The sequence below is a fragment of the Drosophila subpulchrella genome, chromosome 3L (assembly GCF_014743375.2).
Source record: "Drosophila subpulchrella strain 33 F10 #4 breed RU33 chromosome 3L, RU_Dsub_v1.1 Primary Assembly, whole genome shotgun sequence".
Taxonomy (NCBI): Eukaryota; Metazoa; Arthropoda; class Insecta; order Diptera; family Drosophilidae; genus Drosophila; species Drosophila subpulchrella.
This window is the reverse complement of record NC_050612.1, coordinates 27,584,396-27,602,960: the sequence shown is the minus strand read 5'-3', so window position 1 is coordinate 27,602,960 and position 18,565 is coordinate 27,584,396. Positions and strand designations below refer to the sequence as shown.

General features: G+C 41.3%; 1 protein-coding gene across 3 annotated transcripts; it reads right to left on the bottom strand.

The window, feature by feature from the left end:
- Positions 1–1,078: 1,078 nt before the first annotated feature.
- LOC119552622 (hippocampus abundant transcript 1 protein) lies at positions 1,079–18,120 on the bottom strand. 3 transcript variants are annotated; one of them, XM_037862290.1, is made up of 10 exons: positions 14,505–14,716; positions 5,427–6,136; positions 5,100–5,339; positions 3,533–3,628; positions 2,941–3,465; positions 2,669–2,877; positions 2,521–2,607; positions 2,361–2,458; positions 2,024–2,296; positions 1,079–1,871 (listed from the first exon to the last, which is right to left on the bottom strand). In XM_037862290.1, the coding sequence occupies exons 2-10, from the start codon at positions 5,838–5,840 to the stop codon at positions 1,774–1,776; spliced, it is 2,040 nt and encodes a 679-aa protein (XP_037718218.1). In that variant the 5' UTR covers positions 5,841–6,136; positions 14,505–14,716; the 3' UTR covers positions 1,079–1,773. The 3 variants fall into 3 exon arrangements, with proteins under 3 accessions (XP_037718218.1, XP_037718216.1, XP_037718219.1); XM_037862288.1 differs by having other exon boundaries at positions 5,100–6,136; XM_037862291.1 differs by lacking the exons at positions 5,100–5,339; positions 5,427–6,136; positions 14,505–14,716 and adding an exon at positions 17,647–18,120.
- Between the last annotated feature and the right edge of the window lie 445 nt (positions 18,121–18,565).

The following is an 18,565-nucleotide window of genomic DNA, read 5'->3' as shown; positions in this document are numbered from 1 at the left end:
ATACCAAAAATATTCTACTTTAAATACCAGAATAACATACTGGATTTATAACACACCAAGCATGAAGCCCTGGAAAAATACCTTGGATAACCGTTAGCCAGAAATCAAACTGAAATTTCAAAAAATAAAATCTGGTGATATGAAAAATGTACCTTTTACAGATCTTTGAAAAAAATGATAGTATTAACCTTTATGGTTAACATTATATTGAATTTCGTGTACCTACACTCTGATAGAATATTAAGGTAAACACTCGAAAATAAGACTTTAGCAACATGAAAAACATAAAATAGATTCCTTATGGATAGGATTCTCAAAAACCATATTCAGGAGTTAGTCATAGATTTCACATAAATCTGAACTTACAGAGATGGTAGCTCACATCTTTTTTCATTATTACTTAAAGGTTAATACTTACTTTCTTCGCTTTGTAAAAAGGACTTTCGAGTTCATTGTACTAGCGTTTCATTAAACAATTTTGTTTATTTTGGTTTCGTTTAAAACACTAAATTACACGTTAAATAATTTACAATCAAAATTTGGGTTCAGTTATCTTGTATACTGTCTGTCGCGGCCCCCTGATTCCTAATGGGGACGCCACTCCATTGACCTTGCCTCTGCTCACACGGGTGGATGTGTATGTAAGTCCTACGTACGTCTGCATGTTTTTTGTTGGGGGGAGGAGGAAATGGGGGAACTTTACACGGTTGTAGCAACTTCGAAAAATATAACTTTGATATCCTATAGTTCTATACATACACATGCACGTGTGTGCTCCCTATATGTACGTTCAAGCATTGACTTCGTTAAAGGCTCTGCATTATCTTGCTTTATGAAAATAAAAACTACAGCGTTGCACATGATCGGAGACGCTAACTTCGCATTCAGCTAAATTAAAAACATTTCGATTTGTGTCAGTACCCATACATATATCTCTCTACATATATATACACGTATTTATCTTGTATATAGATTGTGATTCTCGGTTAGAGTCGCCTAGTTTGTGACCCGATTCATTATCATCATTTTCAATTCTTTTCTTTAGAGTTTAGACTTTAAATCACTACAATTTTCAAAGTAAAGCTTAGTATTCAGTTTATTTGGATTCTTCTCTTCTTAATTGTTGTAACTAAACGGCTTTTGGGGTGAACAGAAATGTGTGGATAGTTTTGTAAGCCCAACTGCAAATGCGATCGATATTCAAAATTTTGTGCTGTGCTGAATTTACGCGTTTTTATCCGAAGATTTCGAATTACACTTACTTTGTTTTTTTATTTGGCAGTTATTTTGTTGTTGTTGCAAAACATTTTTTAGCTCTAACACCTGTCTGCTGTGATGTAATCCCAACCCGAAGAGAACCAACAGTCGCAAAAGCAAAAGCAAAATAAAATCGGAAGCCGGAAGCCGGAAAAGCGGGCAAGCACACGGGCCAATCCAATATGTGACTACGTTACTTAGGCAATAATAAACTAATTACGAAATAAAATTGGGCTGAGGTGGTCTGTGGTGGTGGAGAGGTGGTGGTGCACTTAACGGAAACTATGGTAAAAACGAAGATCTAACCACGAAAACAATAACATCATCTCGGCCTGATCTGCGATATATATATATGTATGTATATGTATGCACCTAATAGACTCGGAAACTAAAGCCAAACTAGTTACAGCATTTGTTACAGTTACAAAATCCTTAACTCCTTAACACTGCTTATACGTATCTATAGCCACCAGCTGGATTCAAGCCGTGTGGATAGGACGCCGGCGATGGAGCGCACTACAGCTGCGCCAGCGAGTCGGAGCGGATGAGCGGCGCCAGGGAGCTGGGCGCCTTGTGGCCCGTCTCAATCTCGTACTGCACGTCGAGCGAGGCACCTGCGAATGAATCGAAGCGAAAGTCATCACACTGTATTAACAGGCACTGGGGATTTCGAATTTATTCATGACTAAGTGGCAACCGTCGCGTCTTGGGCTGGGATGATAGGTTGGATGATGGGTTCATGGGTTAGTGGACTCCAGACTCTTACGTTTCTTTTCCAAGTTGGAGGTCTGACCCTCCGGAATGAACGCCGACACTATTATGGCACAGAAGACGCACAGGGCGCCAAACACGAAGGGCGGTCCCGGCACATGCTGTGAGATCTTCTCCACGTTCGTCGCCCTGCTGCCGCTGCTCCTCGCATGCGAGTCGTGGTCGTCGTTCAGGTCCACGTTGAACAGATAGAAGACGACGCCGAACACCGCCGGCCCCAGGCCATTGCACAGGCCCCTCATGCCCGTGATCATGCCCTGGACAGCGCCTGAAATGGGGATATTTGATTTAGTAATGATCTATTTAGGAATAGACCAAAAATTTCCACTCACCCTGACTCTCGGGAGCCGCGTAGAGGGAGACGAAGGCGCTGATCGCTGGATACGTGATGGAGCCCAAGGCAGCCACTACGCCAGCCGACCACATCATCCTGTTGAAACGAAATTTAAATTTAGATAGCCCTTGCTTGAGGAATATATGAGAAACACTCACCACTTTTGACTTCCGAATCCATACCACAGAAGCTGCACGATTTCCAGGGCTAGGCCCATAATGATCGTGCGCTTGGCCCCGAACACCCTAAGGGAGTAATACATCATAAGACACATAACAAAAGTAATCCAAAGTAAGCCAAACTCACTTCATGAAGGAACCAAGGGTCACTTGCACCGTGATGCTGAGGATGCCAACGATGGCTATAAAGACGGACACCTCCACGTAGTTAAAGCCCATCTTCAGCTTCAGATAGACAAACATGCAGGAGTACTCCCCGGCCTCGGGCAGATAGGATAGCAGCACGGTGAGGCACAGCATCAGCACGGTCTTATCGGTACCCACTTTACGGAGGGCCTACAAAATAGATGGGGTATTTAAAACCAATTTCAAAGATACAAACAACCAAAGCTTCCTCACCAGAAAAGGATCCGCCTGTTCCCAGCTGATGGGCGCCCCCCAGGAGGCAGGGCGCATCTTCTCCGACAGACTCTCCGGTACAGCGACCAGGATGAAGAACACATCCAACAGCGCAATGGCCGTGGAGAGGGCCACGACCAGCGTGTCGCCGTACATCTCCATCAGGGCGTTGCCCAAGGCCGGCGAGATGACCAGACTGGCGGCGAAGGTGGCCGAGGCCAGGCCATAGGCCTTGGATCGCTCCTCCGGCGTGGTGACGTCCGCCACGTAGGCGAAAACCACCGAGAAGGTGACGGCAAAGGCGCCGCTTATTGAGATCATGGCAAAGAACCACCACGTATTGATGGACATCAGCGGTATGGGCAGGCAGGTGAAGAATACTGTGACTAATAGGAAAAACTTTCGGCCCCAGATGTCCGAAAGGGCGCCGATCAGAGGCGCCGACAGGAACGACAGGATCCCCTTGATGCCCATGACCAGGCCGTTCATGAGGAATGTGTGATCCGGGAACGTCTGGTTGAGGGTCTGTGGGGGAGGAAATAATAGTAATTAAGATGTGGAATATATTGGTTAGAAGCTATTCCAAACTTACCGATATTATGGGCATCGTCAGCAGACCCCAGGCGAAGAACTCTAGAAATATCACAACCAGCGCATGATGAACACTCGGCTCCCCGATTCCGGAACTCTGTGGATTAAATTAGACACCTCATTAGTAATAATACAGAGTATTGGAATAATACAGATAGAAATCAGCTAAGTAAAGAGACATGCCCGCTGCCAATTGGCATAATTGCAGGATGCACCACTGCCGACGCACCCAACCGAGTGCGTCATCGTCGTGAACCCAACCAACCAACCACCCGGTTGATAAGGCGACGACAATGCCGCGTTAACCCTTTGAGGCCCCGCGGCCAATTGGTGGCTGCCTTTATTTGTAAACATTTGAGTCCCGAGTCAGCTAAAAATAAATTGTACTAAATGCGAAATTGTTTGAGCTCGTTAAATGCCCAATGTCACCCGAGGCGGCTGGCGATGGATTCGGAATGCCGCCAACTGATTTGTTTTGTCGCGCATCAATAAATAGAAGACGAACCCCAATTTGAATGCAGGGACCATGTGTAGCTAATCAAACAGCTTTTTTTATGAACACAAAGAATCGAAAAAAGGCAAGCTTTCATAATAAAAACTGCAAGAATTAATATGCTAAAATCATCTAGGTTTTACGACAAGTATCCTAAATGGACTATATTTTATGATTCCAAGAATAAGGAGCCATAAATGTTAATGATTAATTTCTGATTTTATTTATTAATTTTGTTTCTTTTTTAAACTCATTACTCATTACTTTTAAAATGTCCGATATAGGGTTAAAAGCGCCATTAAATGAGTTGTATAGAATTATTTTGTACTACATCTAATTAACTAGAACTTGAATTGATAAAAACGACCACTAATGAGACCCATTAATTAACTTGGAAACTTAGTTGATAACCGGAACAATCCGATTTTTTCTTGTTTTCCAGTTTTCTCCCATTATTAAATTCGTTTACTTTTCACTTATTCTACCATAGAATAGTAACCATGATTTATATACTTTGGGACTTTAACAGTACCTAGAGATTACACTTTTTTGGAGAATATTGGGTATAATTGCTAGCTTCTAAAAGCTCTTGATTGATGATTTTCCGTTAAAATAATTTCAGATCCAATATGACAGAATTGTATCATCAGTAATAATAACTTGATTAATATTTCCCGTAATCGTATTGTATATGACGCTTCGAATGGAATTTAATGTTACAAGGTCTAAGATAAGTGTTATCTGTAAGATAAATTATATGTTTTTCATGTAAACTGAGAGTTTATCTTACATATGGTACCTTATCTGGTTATGGTGAAATATTCCCCACCATAGGACATTAAACTGATAATTTCGATATCCAAAATTTGGTCTTAGATGTAATTCTATAATTTTAATATCACTAAATTAAAGAACCTGATATGGTAACCAATCAATATACTCTAATAATAGTTGTATTTCCTTCATACTTATTATAATAATAATAATAATACCTAAAGGCTGAGCGTGTGATGTTTTTGAGAGTTAAGATCCTCAACATATTACTCTGATATGATCCCCAGTTTTTTTTAAATACCTTGCAGCAGCAGATGTTGCAGACAACCCGCAGCCACTCGAAGAAGCGGTTCCTCTTTGGTCGTTCTGGCGGAGCTTCCGAGTTGCCTCCCTGCGATCTCATGGAGATGTAGGAGGCGGCCGAATGGGTGCGCCTGTGGGCGGCTCCTCCGGTTACCCTGGCAGATCCCGAGGACGAGGTGACCGCCGTTTCCGCGAAGGCGGCACTAGGATGTGCCGCTGCAGCTGCATACCGCGATGTCTGCGGGGTCGTGGAAGAGGAGGAGGATGAGGAGGAGGAGGACGCTGAATTAGATGGGGCGTTGTGTCCCAGATCGCACCCACTTACCGTGGGCACATCGTCATCCACATCGGGCTGCTGGCTGGAGCTGCTGGTGGAGCTGCTGTCCGCCAGCTGTTGATCCTTCAGCGGGGCGTGCCGCTTGACCAGCTGACTGCCACGACCGCCAAAGGCGGGTGGAGAGAGGGGCAGGGAGCTGATCGTCTCCACATCGGCCACATCCGCCGTCGTCGGAGTGGAACTGCTGCTGTGGGTGCTCAGTGTGTCCGTCTGTTCACCCGACTCCTGTCGATCCCGATCTCGGTCACGATCTCCTGTGGCCGACAGCTCTGCTTTAACTCCCGCTGAATTGACCTGCTCCACCTCGGAATCCTCCTGCTCGTAATCCTCGGGCTCCTCCAGCTCAAAGCTGCTCTCCAGCGTCTCGCTTTGCCGCTGGACATAGTTACGCCCGCTGCGCATGGTCTCCTCTGGTCCGCTCTACCTGCGTATCTCCCTATTGGTAACTGTGGCTTCTCTGGGCTCTGGTATCGCACTTATTTCCATTGCCACGGGTCCACGAACATATGAATGGGGTGTGTGTTTGGCCTTATGGTGCTCTTCACGGGATGCGATCCGGATCTGATCCACTTGTCTCTCCACTCCGCTTATCTCCTCGGTTCTACGGCGATCGAAGCGAAGTTTATCTTATCATTTGTTTGACTTAAACACAATGTTTCCGCTGCTACTGCTTTTCGGGCTTTGAGGCACTTTCCTAGCTGCAATTAAAGTTGGCCAACCGATTGCCGGTTACTCATTTGAATTCACTCGAAATACGCGATTTGCTTTCAGCTGTCTGTCCATAGGGGAAGTTCTCTATACAGATCATGTATCTATCAGGTATAGTAAAACCTCACAGTAAAGGAACCATTCGAAAATGTTACTAAACACTCTTGTTGTTCCAAAGAAAATCTAATTAGTAAATTGATATATTTCTTTTATTATATGGCAGATAAATTAAGTATTTAATTACTAATCCTTAGGGACGCCGTAAAGTATGCTTTTTAACTCGATCTGGTTGTGTTACCCACATATTTACTTGGCCCAGAATTATAAAGATCGCGCTAAAAGCCAATTTGGCCCCGCACTTAATGCCATTGCTTTGTGGCGATTTTAGCACCCTGGTGTAAATCGCAGCCACAAGCTTGGATAGGCTCGAAAGTAGATCGATCAACATTAGCAAACGAGCAAAAACGAAGTAATTTAAATCGAAGCACATCAAAGTGATATATATAAAAATCAAGTTGAAAATCGGGCCTGCCTGGCGTTTCACAGCAATTTCCCGGCGATGTCAGTTAAAGAGAGATGTGTGTTTTTTGTGATACATCCAGTATGCAAATCGTGGCATAAACACAAACATACCCGTCTAATTTCTATGGGATACCTGGACTCACGACAGTTCACTGCGATTCTCAATATGTGCGCGAATAGCGATCTTTGAAATTTTAATTAAAATAGCACACGAAAAAAAGTCACCTAGAATTTTGACAAACATGTGAATCAAAACATATCCAACTCTGACGACGCTGTTTATATAGCTCGATCGTATTCCCCCAAAAAACTCGGGACGTCTGCTGCGTTTCAATGTCCGCGACATAGAGTAAGAATCTATATAGAGGCGCCAATTGCTCTGCCCGAACCTCTGCCCAACCTCTGCTAAGAGCCAATTCAAGGCCAAGTTTGAAGCTAACTTAGGTGCGAAGCAACAGCAATAGGGTTTACGATTAATTACAAAACCAAAACAGTGAGCAAGAGCGGTGCAGAATGAGGTGGGAAAGAATTACAAGTTCGATCAAACTTTTAAAAAGAGGGGAAATAAGCTTTTTTCGCCTAGGTGGCATCATAGCCTCAATTTCGAAAGAGAGGGGCAGAGCAAATGGCGCCTCTATACATAATTACTCTATGTCCGCGACTCACTAAGTGGATCGTTTTGGGGCTCTCGGTTCTCCAGGGTATGAGTTCTCTAGTTCTCTGGCTCTCCAGTTCTCCAGCGAGCGGAAGCTCCACAAACCGAGAGAAACACATGTCCACCTGCTGTGGAGCTTATTTAGAAAGAGCCACAAAAAGAGGCACTCGATAGAGAAAAGTTACGGCACTCAAAGGCAAGTAACGAATGAAAATGATCCATTTTTTAATTTTTATACAGCTAAATATATAAATATTGGAATATATAAAGATAAATTAGTAATTGAGTCTGCAATGAATTTGTGATATCAGAATGAGTAACATATGTTTTAAACTTTTGGAAAATACAATGAGACTTTGTGGCTGCATTTAGGGAGAATCAAAACTCAGACATTATAATATTCAGTGGAGAAATGTTTACACGATAGTTGTAATTACAAATAGGGTATAAATAAATCGAACATTAATTTAATGTCATTCATTGCCATTATCTAGCGATCCAAAAAGATTCGGATGTTTAATAAATTGACAATTCTATTAACCGAAAATACATTTCACGTAAGCGACTGTCTACATGGTGCTACGGGGAGCCATAATAAAAAGCCCAAATGTAATTGTCGCACATATCAAATAGATGAGCTCGACACAACGATGATGAAAGTTTCTCGCTAAAAGCAAATGAGAAGCGGTCTGCAGTACAATGGAAATTGCACATGGAATTGATTGTTATCTGGCTCTCGACTCGGCAATTATGCTGTGACCACTTGTATTAGCTTAACAAAGTTCCAAATGACGGTGCCGAAAAGATGAGACGAGGCTGTTCTGCTATAAAGCATGTAAACATAATGTGTGAACTAAGTAACTGAAAACCAAATACGGAGAGTTTAAAAATTGAAGGTTAATAAACAAATATTATATTGTTTCTTTTGAACTATTAAGTATCCTGTACTAAAAAAAGTATTATAAGAAATATACAAAATTTGCATCCGTAAGATGTTCATTATCATATATTTAGAGTATACACGACGGAGGAAAACCGTTCTATCGATCTCGAAAAATGGATTCAATCTGAGACTCTCAAAAAAGATTTATTTATTGTACTCTGTTGCCAAAAGTTTAAAACTTAAGGTACAGGGAGGAATCGGCCATAGTTGCTAAGACTTTCGGCCGGACTAACTCTCAAAAAAGATGTTTCCTCAATTACAATACATAACATACAAAACATCGAAACTATTTTCATCTCTATTTCAAGATCGTTTTATGTCGAAAAGCTAACTCAAGAGTACTTTCGTCTTGATTTCAAGAACTTTTTCTCTCAAATAAATAAAAATATGGTAAACTTAGAACACTTTAAGTTGGTTCTAACCCATTTTCAATTCTTTTTGAGTATATTAATAAGCAATGAAAATTAATGAGCAATTCTTTTGAAAAAATCTGTAAATCATTTGTAGTCTAGAAAGTATTCCATTTTGTTCTCAAACTGGACGGCGCATAAACCCCTGCTGGCAGTCAAGCGCTGTGCGTGGAATTAGTTGGATAAAACCCATTTAAACTGACCCGAACTGAGCTCGACCGCCGTACGTAAATCATGGTGGTGATGGTGATGACCTGCCTGCTGGACTAGTCAGTCAGTCAGTTAGTCAGTCCGTGAGAAGCAGCAATCGGGTCAAGTGCAGGCCGGAGAATGAGCGGCGGCTCTAATTCAATTTCCCAGCTAAGGACAAAGGATTGGACTTGGAAAGCAATCCTGTTGCAGCCGGGACAGCCTGTTGTCCGAAACGAAGGAAACGCCAGCTGCCAAGTCAATCATCATGCGAGGAATGAATGAACAACGGGAGGATCTGCAAATGGGTTGAGTCCCATTCACATGGCTGCATGTGTCGCATCAAAAGGCATTAGGAACGACCTTGACAGGAGCGGCAAGGCAGGGAAAAAGGGGAGGGCTCGGCAAAAAGGAAAAACACCCGGATGAACAGACACATCCGTTTTGGGGGCACAGCAAAAAACAAATGAACAAAAAACGAAAAACAGACAACAAGTCCACCGATGGCGTAACGATTTGGCAAGAGACATGCTGGAAAATACATTTCCATGTTTTCCTTTCATTAATGTCACAAAAAAGAAACTAGCGAATTTCTAGTCGGTGGGCTGGGCACTGCCAAATTGAAAAGCCGGCTAAAATGGGATGTGAGCTAACGACTGACGGGTATTACGTGCCCTCAAATGTAATTCGTAGCGAATTTGTTTTTGTTTTCCCTTCACTTCTTTGCTAATTAATCTTGCCGGTCATGGGCAATCAGCCGGGGAAAATTCCATACGACGACGGGGTGGCCCACAGGACACGCAAAAATAAATTAAAATAAAGAAAAGGTTCCCAGGGTCAAGTTGGGGGCCAGTGGGAGGGTTGCTAAAAAATTTACCCATCAGCGATATTCGTGACCCAATCCAAACTCCATTAAAATGCATTTAACTCCACAGGGAGAAAATGTAGTATTAAATTTAAGATTTATTCCATATATCAAAATATGGCTGTGAAGTGTTTAGTTTTAATTGGGAACACAAGTTATACAAATAACGACTAACATTTCAAATATTAAAAAGGTTACTAAATTTTATTTAAGCTTACTAAACTTTTTTTAAATACTGATCAAATAATGTAAAATATGAAATGTTAAGTTCAATTAGTTTCTAAAAGTTTAAGGTCAAATAAAAAAATATTTTAAAGTAACCTTCCAAAGGCTTGGAAATAAACCATATGATTTTTGAATTTTTGTAAGAATGCAAAATAAAATATGCACGAAAATTCTCGATACCCGCTTTCGCTTTCATAAATCAGCAGTTTTATTCAAATTTTTTCAGATTGTATTTTTGTGGAGCTTCACCCCCTTCCATTGCCGAAGTTTGGCGCACGTGGCGCTCTTGATTTCGATTTGGATTTCGCAATAGGACCAAGACCACCAGACAATGGCCAATAACTGGCAACTCCATTGTTGTGGCTTTATTGAAAAGTAGGCCAAAGCCCCAGGCACCAAGGACGAGCTGGCAATGCAGAAGTTTGCCCTAAAGTGGAATGTTCTTCTGTCGCCCCATCGCCCAAAGTCAAAGATTATCGCGCGTGGCTGGATGGCTGGCAGGTGTTTGAATCCTTAAGCAGCAGGAAGACTGTCGCAATTTTAATTAAAAACATTCCAGCAAGCCTGACGGCATACAAATCAATCAGCCGCAGCTTTTGGCAGGGGTAAGCTCCCCAAATGGGGGGTATTAAAAGCAACGGAATCCCTGAAATTTCCTGTATACCTTTTTGCTATCCGGGTTTATTGTTTTATAAGTCTGGAAAACGGATTTGGGTAACAAAGAATACCTCATTTCCCAAAGAAGTAATTATAAAAAGGACACCTCTGTAAATTATTGATGGCTGCTGAGATTAAGGCGAAATATAAAGGTGAATAATTCATCTTGAACATAATCATTACAATGGGGTTATAAAATATATGATATATATGTTAAAAATATGAGATTTGTCTGCAGTTCTTTAAGAAAAATAATTAACAATTTGTAATTTTATAATATTTTCAAAAGTTGTTAAAATTTTTAAAAATAAATTATAAATAGCCCTATAACACTAAACTATTCTAAAACTGAGTTAAATGCCTAGTCTTTAAAAATGTCTAGAAATATGGTTTGGCAAGTATTCCCCTAAGTAATATCCAACAGAACTGTTTAAAATTCTTGCCGCTTCAAATTGAAACGGAAAACGCGCATGTGGGGACTTCCAACGACCTACGATGCTCCTCCATCTTCCGCCATGCCATCCATGATGCCAAATGTCAGCCCACATGAAAAACGGACTTGCTGACGACTCGTGGCTAATGGGGAGCATTCCCGGCACCAAGGTCATGTGAGTGCAACAGCAGAGGCGAATAGAAGGGGTCAAAGGCGAAGAGAGGAGCCACTGCCAAAGCAGATGCTGTTGAAATTCAATTCAAAGCCTGCAGCGCGCGTGCAATGCTGCGGATACGTATTTTCTATACGTATACGTAATGTGCTCTCTCACATTAGCCTACCAATATACATACAAACGGGCCAGCGCTGCCTGCCGCCTTTCAATATTAAAAATAGTTTGTCAACAACGTGGCCAGAAAGTGTCAAGCTGCGACGGCTGCAGCGGCTAAATTGGTTTGGGCCCAGCAGGATGAGGTTGGGAATTGGGTTGGGGATGGCGAACGGATGAGTTAGAGCTCACTGAATTTCTGGGCTGGGACACCGTATGCCCCATTGGCTCTTGGCTATAATAAATAATCAATTCTATCGATTTTCTACCGCAAATATATTACGATGAAATATATGTCTATAAAGCAAGGAAACGAAATGGAATTTTAAAAAATGTGTTTCCATAAACCATTCTTATCAAAAATCAATCTTTGGAAACCAAAGCTATCAAAATTGTTATCTTTTATTGGACTGTTGTGAAAAAAACAGATGCCTTGGGTCTTTTCAATAACATTTTTTAATCTTATTGGACAGATGTTTAAAATATTACAGACGTGTAAAAAAAATGCAAGTATTGATATGGTCTGTATGCATTGGTATGGTCAATTCACCTAACTATTGTAATAAAGCTTAATTGAAAATAATAAAGGGTTTAGTTACGAAATTTAAATATTGACCGAGTTCGCGGTATAACTATAATCAAAAAGGACACAGGACACCACAGGCTGTCCGCAGCAAAGCACATGATTTATGTGCGTACTCTTTATTGATTTAGTTGGGGGGTTCACACACAGATTCCGGTAGTAAGATAATGGAAATTGCAGTCCAGCAAAAACACGAAATCAAAGCAGTCCCATAATGACCTGGGATTTCATCAGCACCACAAAATGGATGAAAAAGACCAAACCGAATGGCGTCTCTTATTGATTAGCGGCGATGATGCACCCAGCCCAGCCCAAATTAAAAGAACCGAACCACCACCACCCATCATCAGAGGAGCCGAAAGCTAACCCGATCCGAATCTAAATTCGATTCCGAGCACCCGGCTGACCTTGCATACCGCACCAAGCACGGCAAACTGGCTGACGGACTGACTGGCAAACACGGAACACAAGCAATTTTAATAAATTTATGATTCTTGAACTGTTGCCCAAAAAGTGTTGACACAACAACGATGGGTCGCATGACATAAATAAAAAAATAAAAACGAAGCAACAACCGCAAAAAGACTGAACAAAAGCTGCAGCACGACAGGAGAACTGGACTAGGACTGCATCATCAGCGGAAGTCGTGCAGTTAATTTGCATAAGGAGACAACGGAAGCGATTGCTCGGAGGCTTGGCACTTGGCCAAAGCGCCAAAATGCCAAAGCCCCACACGAGTCACACTACTCCGCTTAGATAATTTCTTCGCATTGTGTTGGGAACTAGAAAGCGTTCTCTAAAAACTGTACAAATAGCCTAAGTTATAAAAAAAATGTTGTTAAATTCTGTTTTTAGTTCTGGTTTTTCGTAATATCAGAAACATTTTGTCCAAAAATGATTCCTTAGAATCCGTCGCTTTTGTACGAATAGCTCCATAAGATAATATGTTAAGTAAGATTATAATATATATGTTCCAATGAAGCCATCTTTAAAACATCATTAAGATCTTTACTCAGAAACTTTTCGAAACCTAGTTTCCATCGTTAGGAACATGAAGTTATAATTTTAAATCAAGATATACAAAGATTATATAAGAGTACGTTATGAGGATTATATTTGCTGCTTTGCATATTGTTTTTTTTTTAAAACTATCAAAAATCTCTTAAAAATCGTTTGTGATATTTAGGGAAACGTTGGTAAATGTGAAACTACACATTATAACTTTTCAGAACAATACCTATATGTAAATAATTCCCAAACAACCAGGTGAAGTGTGAAAGATTTGTGGGAACCTTTTATTTAAGGCAGTACAAAATATGCTTAGTTGGCAAAAGGCTCACCAGATTGTCTAGTGCTGCGGTTGACACTATATCCACTGCGGCACGTCTATGAGACAATAGGCCCAAACTCCGACAAAAGGTTCCCCCCAAAAGGAGGAGCCGGGGAGGACCAAACAAAAGCCCCGGAATTGGGGATATAATTTATGGATGGCAGAGTGTTATCTAACGGCGTTTTCTAAGACTTGAGCCGCCACTCATGTGGCGAAGTTTCGCCATAATTGATTGGTATTCGAGCCTCCGACCGAGCAAATGTTTGCCCTGGCTTCAGGACTCAATCCAGATTCAGGCGAAGGATGAGTATGGAAATTTATGCGTGGCAGACTTTTTTCTCTTCCCCTTCCTACCAAATAATAAAGAAATACACAAAACCTCATAAAAAGTGTGATGGAAATTTTGCGGCAAAGGTTTATTGACCTTTGTTCGTTTGTCAAGCAAATTTGGTTAGACAAATCAACGTGGGTTATGTGATAAAAAGAGATTTTTTCTGTAAAGGATGATGGTATACTCTATGTGATATATATATAGAATGCAAAACAGAGTGTTGCTTGCACGGCAGGGAAACTTATCTTAGATTTTATGGGCACACATTAAACGAGAATCTCCAGAGCCAGAAGACCATCGGCAATAAAAAATCATTTTACGAGCGCTAAATACGTACGAAATTATGCGAAATTCTCAGAACATTAAACAGCAGCATACTGGTCAAGGAGAGGAAATTAAAAGGATCGGAAAAGTGGGCGAAAAGGACGCCCAGTTTGAGTGACCTTCTTCAAGGAAAGCCGTCGAGGCTTTTACTTTTCTTTTTTTCATTTTCATTTTCATTTCCATTTTTGTTTTTGTGTGCGTCAGGCGGCCAAAGAACAAAGGAAAATCAGTAACACGAGAGGCTGAAGGAAATTCCGTTTCCAAGGGGAAAATTCTCCGCCACATTTGGCTTTTCCCTGCGCCAAAACACACAAAAACGAAGAAAAACCAGAGATACATATATGGTCTGATCTCATGAACAAAAGCATAATTGAATCGAGAATAACAACAAGAGTGGGGGTACAGTTACAGTTTTTGCGTAATGGGACGATTTTCCCAGTTTTCCGTGGGTGGAAAGCTGAAAGCAAAAGCAAATTGAGTGGGTCAGCAAATTGAGAAGCATTTCAAGTTCAGTCTCCGTCAATTTTCCGCTTTTGAATCATTAAATTTGCACAGAAACACACTTTTCACGGAATCCGCTTTATATTTCTCTGTTTATACAAGGCTCGATTTAATTGCACATGTTAGCGTTGCGATATAATTAAAGCGAAAAGTCGACACGAAAAGAAAACGCGTGGAAATTGTTTAGTTAATTTTAGTCAGTGATTGTACACAGCGCGACAAAATGTGCGCTTCGATGTGCGCCTTTCCACACGCTGCGCCGTACTCAGCTGGAAAAGCGTCTGCCAGAGCATTTTCCTTTGCCTGCACTTTTCCTCGCGTTTTTCACACAAACACGCGAGCCCAGAGCTTTGGACGTGGCAAGCTTTTTGGTATTTTCAGAAAATGCCTCTCACTGCGGACTCGTGAATTATTCTAAGGAATGTACACGGGTTTACATTCATTATTTATTTAAATGATATATCTATCATATAGAAAGCTTGATGATTATGGTTGGTATATATTTATTTATAAATAACTTAATATATTATATTATATTAAATTCAAAATGTCTTCTTTGTTCAGATTTTCCCCCAATTCAAGTGAATTTTATTTCCCCTTCCCTCTCTTTACTTTCGATTCTTTCACTTTCGTCGCAGATTTGCTCCATAAACCTGCTTTCTCGCGTGCTCGAAATTTCCCATAACAATTACCATCGGACCTTTCGACATTGTTTGTTTGTTTGCCTTGTTGCTGTTGTTGCATGTCACATTTTCCCGGCTTCGCATTTTCCGAGAGAGTTTGCCGAGGAAAAGCTTTCTCTCTAAAGGGATTTTCCTAGCTCTCCTCGCAATTCATTCTGTGGTTTTAGTTTTGCTATTGGCACCTGTTCGCTTCTGCGCCTTATCGCAGTGTTTTATGAATGAAGCAGCTTTTCTTTTGGACCCACGTCCAAAAGCTTTCTTTGGGGAATATTTTTACAAGGGATATTTGCTAAAAAGTTCAGAAGAAAAACTAAAAGGGTATGACTTTTTCTAGGGAAATTATCTAATTGCTTGGCAATGGTAATTAGTGCACTCGGAACAATTACCTTATAATTAAAGCCTTTGGGAAAACTTGACCTGAATAGCTTTTCCAGAATTTAAAGGTACCTATTTATTATGTTTTACCTACTATTTAAAGGAATTGTTATAGTTGGGTTGTGCTACACTATCATGGAATCTCACTGTTTACCCTGTTTTTTTGTAATATTTCAGCAATTTCTTCAAGTACAATAAAAGAAGCTTATTTTTAACTACAATTTTAAACAATTTAAGGCCTTTTAAACATATTATTATTTCCCAGAAAGCATAGATAATGTATAAACTTTGTTCTGCCTGAAATCTCCTGGGTGGCATATCATCTAATGGCTGTCCTGTGCAGAATAATTAGCGCCTAGCCAAGGTCACAACACAACTTCGAAAATGAACTTCTCGTGGCGCTACCCTTAATTAAGTACCCCAGCCGTCAGACCACAAGTGAAAATAAAAGGAAAACCTACAAGGGAAATGAAAAAAGAAAATTAGAGCGCGGCGCAGGCGTCATGAGCTTTCCACCGAATCGAAAACTGTTGCATAGAAATGGGAGCTTGGCGGCAGGCTGGCTACCAACTGAACTCTATATATTCTATCCATTTCCCAACAGCGGTTAATAATCTTTTAGTCGGGGATTAAATATGCATGACCAAGTCGAAATGGGTTGGACATGGGAATGGGAGTTCCTAGCTTCACAGCTGAAATTACAGGCTCTATTACAAAAGTTAGTTTTTTGCGTGGGGGTGGAAAGTAATGGTGACTAATGTAATATTTACACGCGCACTGATTTCCCGTCCAAGTGGTAGATCATTAGTGCGGGAAAAGCAAGAACTGGCAAAGGTAAACAAAAGGTGGTTCAATGCCCCCTCTGTGAAAATAAAACCAGAAACCCGAAAAACACTCGAAGAGCAGAAAGCGAAAGGCCAGAACAGAACTGAACAGAACCCACGGAACAGCTTCTCCACGAAATCGAAAGTCAACTACAAGTGGTTCATCTGGCTGTGGAGCGGAGAGGTCACCGATGTTGAATTGATTACGCCATCGCCAGTGACACACTTATGGATGTGGAAACGGAACTGGAGCTGGAGGGGAGTGGCGGGGAACTGGCAAGCCCATGGGGGAACCCACTTATCAATCACGTTTTATGCCTTTACAGCACTTTGATATTCCAGTGCAGAGCTTTAAAGCAACAGCCATATTTGGGGGAAAACCTTGTGATATTATCGCTATTATCGTAAATAGGTGGAAATCGCCTGATGTCTGCCACATGTACCAACCCTACAGTGGATATCAGCCTTACGTGCCCGCCTAGTCATTAGTGATGGGAAAGTGCCACATTTTCTACGCAGTGGGGCACATAAAATACAACTGCACAGTGGGAAATTATATAAAAATCAACTAGATCTTTGAATTCTTAAATATTTCTAACCAAATAACAGGTGTTATACAAAATGTTATTAGTTCCATTACTATAGAACTAAAGAACTAGTATTGGAATGACTTCTGTGTGAGAATAGCTTATCGTACAATTAGCTTAAAACTATTTAAAAACTAATCATAAAATACAAAGTAAATACGTCGTGCTCAGAAGTATAGTAACACACATTATACTTATGGGTAGATAGGAAAAAAGTACTTGAAAAACAAGTACAAATACGTGAATACACCTAATCCCAGTTAAAAGGAAACTTAAAGCTAACAAATACATAGTCTGATTTGAATAAAACTTATATCAATTATGGAAATACCAGCTACAAATACCTTGATATAATCCATACCTACTAATGCTGAATAAGTATCCTACTGCAAAACTTCATAAACCACGTACAATATACCCCAATTCCATTCCTGCTCATAGGGTTTATGTATCCCACTGCATATTCCATATCCGAACCTTTTTATAAACATAATAGATGGTTCAAGAACACTTCGGAAAAAGCCCCGGCCAACTGAGTAAACATTTCAGTGCTGGCGTAGTCATTGCCCGAATCGTTTGATAGACCTCGATTACGTCTAAAACTAATGCCCAAATCGCGACTGGAGGGTCGAGCACACGCCGTTCGCTGATTCACTTGGTTCCTTATCTCTATAAGGCCACTTGTATGCGATACCACCGGAGCCCCAAAATCCGTGAATATACGATTGGACTCACCGTGAAGACACTCTTGCTCTTGTGGGCTCGATTCCGTATGACCAATCCCGCCAGCGGCTTCTTCACATGGATTTTGGGCATCTTTGCGGCGGTGCTGGCAACGTTGCGGCTACGTGGCTTTAGCTTTACCGTTAGCTCTGTTTGTTTTCGGAATGCAAATGGAGATTCCGGAGAGCTGCTGCTTTTCTTTCAGTGTCTTTTGTTTGCCTGTGTTTAGCAATTCGACTGCATCACCCTTGCGTGCGTGTGTGTGTGTATGTTTGTTGTTGTTTTCTCGTTGCTACACGGCACTTCCACTCGCACACTCGATTAGCTCGATTTAGTCGCGCTTTAATCACGATTATTAGTTTAGTATTATATTTTTGGTGGCAAAGAGAGACGCCTGGACAGGAACAACAACAACAACAACGGCAACGGCAGCAGCAGCACAACGGCAGAGGGGGCGGCGTTTTAGGCGGCTCGCATGCCTATGGGTTGATTGCAATCGACGACCTCATGTGGCTGGATCACTGGGACCTCGTCGGCACCTCTGGACAAGTTCTGGCTGGGATTTGGAGTCGGGGGTTCTTGTAGTTTCACGAAAATTTAATGCGTTCGTTGCAAACACGGGCCGAGAACGATTTCGATTTGGGGCTAAAAAACGCCAAAAGCGGGCGCTGTCAACATGTGTTCTAGGGTTGCCAGCTGGTGCGCGGCGCTTCTAGGGTTGCCAGGGCGGGCGTGCATTGCGTTCTAGGGCTGTCGCAGCGGAATGGGTATTTTAAATTTAAATTTGCTTAATTTAACAATGAAGTGGATTCTATGGTGTTGAAATAGTAACATTAGAACCATGATAATAATTAACTGCCTCCAAAGTTCAAACGTTAACAAACACATCATAAAAAACCAACATAATTTTAACAAAAAACGTATGTTATAT

Coding starts and splice junctions, on each gene's coding strand:
- LOC119552622 (XM_037862288.1), bottom strand. CDS start 5,840: ATGCGCAGCGGGCGTAACTATGTCCAGCGGCAAAGCGAGACGCTGGAG. Junction 2,608..2,668: donor ACCCTTGGTTCCTTCATGAA/GTGAGTTTGGCT, acceptor TTACTCCCTTAG/GGTGTTCGGGGCCAAGCGCA. Junction 2,459..2,520: donor GGATTCGGAAGTCAAAAGTG/GTGAGTGTTTCT, acceptor TCGTTTCAACAG/GATGATGTGGTCGGCTGGCG.